At 35.5% G+C, this 8747-nt stretch overlaps 2 protein-coding genes across 6 annotated transcripts in view; both read left to right on the top strand.

The window, feature by feature from the left end:
* The window catches only part of LOC107599913 (protein ABHD17B-like), a 17990-nt gene extending 13546 nt beyond the window's left edge, over positions 1-4444 (top strand). For all 5 annotated transcript variants that reach the window (XM_016291641.1, XM_016291640.1, XM_016291636.1 and 2 more), the window contains 2 exons: positions 1608-1787; positions 2835-4444. In XM_016291641.1, the coding sequence (XP_016147127.1) occupies positions 1608-1787; positions 2835-3054 (400 nt within the window). In that variant the 3' untranslated portion in view covers positions 3055-4444. The remainder of the gene's footprint in view (positions 1-1607; positions 1788-2834) is intronic.
* A 3682-nt stretch (positions 4445-8126) lies between these two features.
* The window catches only part of cemip2 (cell migration inducing hyaluronidase 2), a 31689-nt gene continuing 31068 nt past the window's right edge, over positions 8127-8747 (top strand). Inside the window, exon 1 of the mRNA XM_016291632.1 lies at positions 8127-8307. The gene's annotated coding sequence lies outside the window, so the exon portion shown is untranslated. The remainder of the gene's footprint in view (positions 8308-8747) is intronic.

Raw genomic sequence — 8747 nt, 5'->3', positions numbered from 1 at the left:
AATTCCAGAGCAGGTTGAATTTTGATCTTTTCCTCACACGATTTGTTTTATAGCTTCAGGAGGCTTAAAAATAGTGCTATAGAATATTAGTTAATTTGTTTTTATTAATTTTATTTAAACTTGACCGGCTGGATCACTAACTACCAATGCCAACAGCTGTTCTTAAATTTGACTTGTTCATTAAAAAATAACAATGTCAGTCTGTCACAGCTTCTTCTTTCTCCTATCATTGAACATCCATTCTGCAGTTCTCCAGAACACATTCCACCTTCTCTCACATGACCTCATGGAGGAATGTAGAATCATGTGATTTTATTTTTTCCCATCCCCGAGGATAAAATTGATGACCGTATTGGTCTCAATGGCTCACTGAATGTGGATGAACTGTAATTTCTAATGTTACATGTGAGGTCCGCTTGCGCTCAGATGTAAATATTTATATTGGTTTTGATCACACGGTTCCAATTTTCAGTTTCAACTTCAAGCCTGTTCTGTGACCTTCTGTTTGCCACCAAGACAGCGGTCAAGTGTGCGCTAGCTAACTGAAAGCAACATTCTTAACGCATTACAGTGCTGTGTAATTGCACAATGTGCAGTATAAGCCATTTCATGTTTGTATAATGTGTTGCTATAGGATTATCAGTATATGTCCTACTTTTAGTGCAATCAGCTGAATAAGTGGTCATGCGCTTTAAATAAGGCATAGAATGCGTACACGGCGCCCCCTAGGATAACCAGCGTCAGATAGTCACGTTGTAATTTGCTGATTTAAGTACAAATATTCCTGCTAGCATCACTGTACAAGAGAAATGAAACTGAGGAACTTAGTTTCTTGCATCTTACTGGATTCCTTGAAAGCAACTGAGCAGATTGCTTTTTAATACAGACAGTAATCAGGTCATCACTGTTATGCGGTGAACTAAAATGCTTCTGATGTCTGCTCACCATACTATGAATGCATATTTTATAATTTTTTTTTAGCATTTATTTATTTAAAATTTGCATTTATTTATATTTTCTTCATGTACAAATGTGTGTATGTATGTATGTATTTTTTTTATAATTTATTTATAAAATAATTCACTTGTAGCATAATTGTTTTAAAAAAGAAATTAGACCTGTGAAAATTTTCCACAGAAAATCCAACTAGAATTTTTCTATCTGTATTAAGAGACATTCATAAGAGAATTTTATTTTTTCCTTCTTTAATGTGAACTTCCCCTTTAAGCAATCACTTGATAAAATGTAATGAAATGGAGACCATTGAGACTGCGAGCAGCTTGACTTGCAGGAAAGGTTTGATTTAATCACTCTCCGTTCTAGTATCAGCTCTTAAATTTTGGCTCACGCCTATGCCTTTTTGTAAAAGCAATATCACTTAAGTTGGGCATGTCAGTTAAGGTTACGTAATGTGTATATAAACAGTGTTTCAAAAGATTCAGGCATTCACGTTAACCACCAAACACCAAGGCCACTTCCCAGTTTGTCTGGTTCTGAAAGTAGGCTAAACCACCTGTACCTTTGATTCATGATAATTGTGTTCTGATCGCAGCATCAGCAGAGAGTGTAGGTGTGTATGAACTCATCATTTGAATGTGGTGTTCTAGGTACGGGATCAGGCCAGAGAACGTGATCATTTATGGCCAGAGCATCGGTACGGTCCCTTCGGTGGATCTGGCCTCTCGGTACGAGAGCGCTGCCGTCATCCTCCACTCCCCTCTGACCTCAGGCATGCGGGTGGCTTTTCCTGACACCAAGAAGACGTACTGCTTCGACGCATTCCCCAAGTGAGTCTCTCTCTCTTTTTATTTTTTTTTTTACTTTAGACTTACTTGCCTGCTTTTCCTTTTTTCTCATGTTTACCACAATCACATTTTCCCCTAATTTGTGTAGTACCTCATACCAATTAGACACATAATGTTTGTTTACACGTGTTTTGCTTTGAGCAGCCATGTTGTGGAGAAGGCACCTGGTTGGTTCATCTGTTTTCTGCCCCATAGATATTGTTGTTATTGTGTGCCCTCTAGTGACACATATTTTCCAACAAATAGTTCAGTGTTGGTTTATTTTATACATGCACTACTATAAAATAAATACTTTTATTCAACAATATGCACCAAAAAGTGATCAAATCAAATGCAACAAAGACTTTTATATTGTTAAAAAAAAACATTTATCTTTTCAAATCTAAATATTAGATTTCATTTATTTCATTTCATCTAAATTTAATTTATCTTTTGATAGTACTAAGAAATGTTTCATAAAGGGTTGTTGAAAATTCTACTATACCATCATAGGAATCAATTACATTTTAAAATATACTAAAATAGCAAAAAATTATTTAAATAATAGTTTTACAGTATTGTTATTTTACTGTATGTTCGGTCTAAAACAATTAAACCTTGGTAAGCATAATCTGAAAAGCCTCAAACTGTCTGTTTTATTATTTTTCAGGCTGCTGTAAATCTACAGTGCATTATAAAAAGCAGATATGTGCAATTAGTACTATGAAATAATGTTATAATTATTTGAAATGTGCTAAAATATTTTTACCATTGTGTATTGACTAGCCGGTAAGTCCGGAACAAATTTCAGATAGATACTTGTCTTTTAAAAAGACAAACAATGTGCATTTAAGTTGTTGTTGTTTTGTTAGCCGAAGAAAAATACTGGACATCGAAAAAAGCACTTTCATACCTCAAAATGTTTTTTTTTTTTTTTTTCATTACTCTCTCATGTAGAAATTACTTTACAAATCACATAATAATTTAAACCACATTGTACTAAAGAACACTCTATTCATGTTTTTGTATTTTTATTTATTTTTTCTTCAGCATCGATAAAATCTCTAAAGTCACCTCTCCGGTGCTGGTGATCCATGGTACGGAGGACGAGGTGATTGATTTTTCCCATGGACTGGCCCTGTACGAGCGCTGCCAGCGGCCCGTGGAGCCTCTGTGGGTGGAGGGTGCGGGACACAATGACGTAGAACTGTATGGACAGTACCTAGAGCGCTTGAAACAGTTTGTGGCTCACGAACTTGTAAACTTATAGATGGACCTCCAGATCAGGACTCGCCATACTTGATGAACATGCCCCTGGTGCCCAGCAGGCCACTGTGAACTTAACAACGGTTATCTCACCGGTTTTTTTTTCTTCTCCTAATTAAGTTGCACTTCTCCACAGATAATAGGAGATGTGCCTTTACTGCCTTTCTTAGGGGTGTGTTTGTGTAACTGTACTTCTACCGGTGTGAGCGGAGGAGTCGGATGTTTCGGCTCTGTGTCTTGAAACTATGTGCTAAAGAATCAAGCCCATTCCATAAATCCAGGTTTTGTTTTGCTGTATGCATGTAATCATGTACACAATGGAGTGCTGTACAAATGCAACATTCTGACACCAATAATTAATTGCCATACAGGTGGTGCCAAATAATATATTAAACTCTGATACGTTACTTTGTATGTACATGTTTCTAAAACATACCTGCAATGTGTACAATCTGTATGTTTTTTTTTTTTTTTTTTTTCTTCTCCATGTACTCGCACTTGTCTGTGTTTTGTGTATTCTCTGTCCTAGACCTTTAAAACAATGCTGGACAATATGACTAATATCTGTTTTAACTTTCAAATAAACAAATAGACTTTTCAAATAAAGAGACACGTTTGTGGCTTACAATAGCCCAAAGCAAACACACACCTGCTCAAACAGCATTAGTGATATTAGTAACAATCCAGTTGTTATCTACTTTTGCACTTTTTGTTAATGGAAATAATCCATCAGACCTCTCTCGGATACACACACACTGAACTTAACTCTTGATTCTGTTTGGAGTCATTGCTTTGACTTTTATTCAAGTGTAATTTATGCCATCTTGTGTCTCAGATGAAATGCACACAACTTTTGTAGTGGTTGTTTTGCGCTATGATAAGGCTGTTTCTTTGGACACTGCTGCTGAATTTAGGCAGTGACATTAAGTTTCTCTTTAGAGAAGCACTGGACACGGTGATAAGAGTTTGGAAGGATGCGATTTAATGTCTGTACATGGAAACTGAACAATGCTCTAAAGTAGATCTTAGTACTTCTCAAATGTAAAAGAGGACTGTCACCCTGTTCCACTTTGTAAATAACCTTTGTTTGGATGGTGTTTTTTAAATCTCCTGAATGACTGTACTATGAAACTGATGATAATGTTATTAGCAATGTAAATTGATTTATTATATTATGTATGGCACAGAATAGATTTTAACTGGTCAGACTGAAGCACAAACTGACGTGCTTCAATTTTTCCAGACGTGTTTTTCTGTTTTTGTAAACACCCGTTGTAAAAGAAAATTGCTATACTGTATGTAATTATGATCTTGAATAGTTATAATACAAAATTGGAAGTAAACATGTATTTCAGAGACTAAAGAGCTAAAAGAAATAAAATCCAGTTGTGGTAGTATTGACTAGTATTGAAGTTTTGTTATGTGTGCTGATCTGCAACATGTTGCTAATAGCTTTAGTATTTTAAAGCGACCTCTTGTGATAAATCAGCAACATTTTCTTTTAGAAAGACTACATCCTACGTTTACAGTCCTATCTGTTTAGTAACCATGGTGGTTCCCATTAGGATTATCAGGGCATAGTCAGATCTTAAAGGGGTCCTATTATGCTTTTTCACTTTTTCAACTTTAGTTAGTCTGTAATGTTGCTGTTTGAGCATAAAAAAGATCTGCAAAGTTACAAAGCTCAAAGTCCACTTCAAAAGGAGATATTTTATTGAACAGAAATCACTTTTCAAAAACTACAAGGAACGACTCGTTTGGACTACAACGCATATTTTCTGGGAATTGTGATATCACAAATACCGACGAATGGGACGAGACCTGGTTGAACTGCACTAGAGAAGGCACCGAGTGTTGTCACCATGTCAGAGACATGCTAGCTTTCCCAAGACAGACGAACTTAGAGTGCTTACAATCATCCGGGTTTAAATCGCGCTCAAATTGATTTAATTTTGACGCAATATTTACACTGAAGCCCGCTATGCGCATTTCCCGACCAGGCGCCGAGTGCTGCCAATCACAACACACACTGTCCCAGCTAACCAATCACAGCACATTTTGTATTTCAGAAGGCGGGCCTTCATTTGATACAGGAACTATTCGAGCCGTTCATGCCAGACTGGGGAGAGAGGTGTTGTAATAATGTAAAATATGTGAAAAATAATGTGTTTTTCGAACAACCTAGTATGAGAGCCTGTTCTAGTGCACCCCCAAAACAAAATCAAGACTTTGTAAAAGAGCATAATAGGACCCCTTTAAGTGAAGATGGAATGTCTTTATAATAAAGCTTTTTATCTTACTAAATCGCAAACAGAACTAGAGCTATATTTTGACTCATCTTTCTGAGAGGCATGCATTTAATTAACTCAACAGCTAAAGTGAATTGCTTTTAACAATGATCCTAATCTCTCATATGTATTCACTTTTCAAGACCATTTTACTAGCCCAGAGGTCATCTGCACCTTCTGGGTTCAGTGACCTTTGAAGCCCAGGGCCTTGAACATGGAAGTTACGAACACATGTAACTCCATTCTTTTTATGAGCACTTAACAAGGCACTTAAATGGGTTCAAAGGATGAGAACCGAAAACAGGACAAGACAATAAAGATGTTTCTATATAGAGACTTATTATAAAATACTATTGATCTAACATTACATAATATAACGTTTTAATTATTAGACATTGATGTTTCTTATGTCACCAAATAATTTAAGGTTAAATCTCGTTTAATGGTTAGGCTCATCCAAATTAGGCTTCATATTGTCATCATGTAGTTAAAACCCTTTCCTTCTCTCCCTTTAAATGTTAATTCATGAACCAGTACAGAATCTAACAATGTTCGATTTTTTTTTTTACCTTCCCAGCCTGCATGTCAGGTGCACACCATAGGATTCCTATTGGGCTGCAGCGATGCTCACTCATAAGTTTTCTATGAGACAAGCAGTGCATGGGGAAATCATTGGTTATCTCGAAACCTATCTATATTGGGTAGAATTCTCTTGACTAAAACTGAGGGAATATCCAAACGTATTTATTCATCTCATGCGTTGTACTCTGCCCCAAAAGTAGTTAAATCTGTGAATTCAGTTTTATTTAAATTTATATGGAAAAATAAAACACATTATTTACATAAATTCCATATGGTGAAAGAGTATGAACATGGAGGTTTGAGAGCCATTGATTTTGAATCTCTTCTTGGTACTTTCAGAATAAAATGGCTGAAAGAGTGTTTATCAAAGTCACACTCAATATGGTACCATATTCCTAACCACATTTTTTAAAATATTGGCGGCCTTGAATTTGTGTTGAGATGTGATCTTGACCCTTGCAAAATTCCTCTGAAGGTATCTAATTTTCATAAACAAGTACTGCTTTTTTGGAAAATGATATTTATCTCATAACTCATAACTTTTCCCCTCACAACTCCACTCTTTGGAACAATAGGGCTGTGATGATTAAATCTCTGTTTAAAAGTGATTGGTATAGCCAAGGCATTATTTTTATTCATGATTTATTAGATGATAATAGCTTTTTCCTATCTTATAATGATTTCATAAACAAATACAGAGTTAGAATTACAATAAAAGGTTATAATAAGGTATGCAATGCTATACCCACTGCTTTCTTTTCCTGAAACACTCGATCACCTTTTCTTTTACTGTGAGGCTACTTCTAAGTTTTGGTTCGATATACATAGCTGGTTGTCATTAAAAATGGAGATAATTCCTCCTATAACCCAACAAGATGTCCTCTTTTTTTAAGTGTGATTTAAATTCATCCTTCTCTGATGTTGTAAATTTTGTTTTATTGATGGGTAAATATCATATCCATACTTGTAAATGGAAAACAAAATCAATATATTTCTTTGTGAGTTTGCTAAAATATTTCAGAGCTTCAAATGCTTCAAAAAACATAATAGAAAATCTGAAAAGTTATGCTTCTTTTTGTCAAAATATTTATTTCTTTAGTATCTTTTTCTTTATAATGTCTTCATCGACTACATCTTTGTTTTCATCCTTAATCCTTGTGTTTATTTTTTATTTTATTTTTTTCTTCTTCTTTAATGTAAACTCTGTGTTTGTCTCAATGGAAGTGTCTTACGTTGTTGGTTGTTCCCTGTCTTGCTATGTACATTAAGCAATAAAAAGAAGAAGAAGAAGAAAAATATTTTTTTAAAATTATATTTTTATAAATATAAAAATATTTTTATATTTTTACATGGGGGCTCAGGAAGGCAAATCCTCCATTGAGTCGCATTTAAAATCTCAGGACGAGTTCAATCGTGTCGGAGACATTTGTACAATAAAAAGGGAAATATTTCAACGTTTTAAATTCAAAGATTTGGTCAGTTCTTGCCAGCGTTGAGAAAAGAAGCAAGGGAAGACTGATTCATTTCTCCGAATCGATTCTTTTGAACAGTTCTTTTTTAAACGAACTGAATGATTCCGTGATTCCTTACGTCAGAACGTGATTACGTAATAACTTAGCATGGCATAGTACTTGCTCTAAAGAATATATGGATGTATAAAAATATAGACAGGCATATATTGCTATTCATTATGGGTTTTTCGATTATGAGCCAGATTCAATTTCTAATGTGTATTTACATTAACAATATTAAACTTATTTTACATTTCTCCGAATGCTGTTATTTACTAATACCAACTGTTCCAATAAATATTACTACGGTACTAACTACATACTACATTACCCCCATCAATCTTCCGTTCTCTGCTCACTTCTCGGTTTCTTTGTGCATCCAAACTGAGTCAGTTCCCGTCCAGTTTGTCACTCGGTTCGTTTAAAAGATCCGACTCGCAAGAACGATTCGTTCACGAATTGGACATCGCTAGAGAAAAGTAACGCTTTTCACACGACACAAGACCCCCTATGTGCTTCTTCAGCAGCTGATTATACTGTATACGACCATAAGCTTCACAATAAACTGAATTCATAGTTTCAAAAGCCGGTAATCCCCGCCCACCAGAGAACCCCTTTTCATGCTAATGGCTCTTCCACGCGTTTTTTTCTAAGACGCTCAGTACACGCCTCTAATTTCACTTCCTCCGCGAGCCGCGCCTGGGACGGGGCTGGCTGACTTCAGCCCAGGAAAGAAAACACCATGTAAAAGAAGATTAAAACACGCTTTAGTGCGGTCTCCCTGTCAAATAGCCCCCAGAGTTGCGTGCGGCTCTCTACGGTTGATAGAGAAAATAGCGGACGAGCCAAGCAAGTGACAGTGAAAGAGATCGAAAGGTAAGAGATCTCCACCTCTGTCTCCTTGTAGGGACCCCCAGTTTAGACCTCTAATGTAGGAAGGTCTTTCAACGGATTTTCAGCATTGTGCGTTTACGGCATCTTTTGGGAGATCCGAGTCATGACTGAAAGGAGGAATGTAGTTACGCATGCATCTGAAGTTGATGAAACTTTGTGGCATTGTGTAAACTTTAGAGGGGGGCGATGTAGCGAACCAGTTTCAGTGCCAGCTTGTTTCTATTCAAACAGTTCAGACAGAACAATCTTTTATTTTATTGTATTTTTCTTAGCCAAGCTGAAATTCCAAATGCTGCATTTAAATTTAAATATGGTCATTCAAAAATTATTAGTATTCTTAAATATATATCTATATATATCTATATATATATATATATATATATATATATATATCTATATATATATATATATATATATATAAA

The sequence above is a fragment of the Sinocyclocheilus grahami genome, unplaced genomic scaffold (assembly GCF_001515645.1).
Source record: "Sinocyclocheilus grahami isolate Dianchi unplaced genomic scaffold, SAMN03320097.WGS_v1.1 scaffold275.1, whole genome shotgun sequence".
Taxonomy (NCBI): Eukaryota; Metazoa; Chordata; class Actinopteri; order Cypriniformes; family Cyprinidae; genus Sinocyclocheilus; species Sinocyclocheilus grahami.
This window is presented reverse-complemented; position numbering and strand designations above follow the sequence as displayed.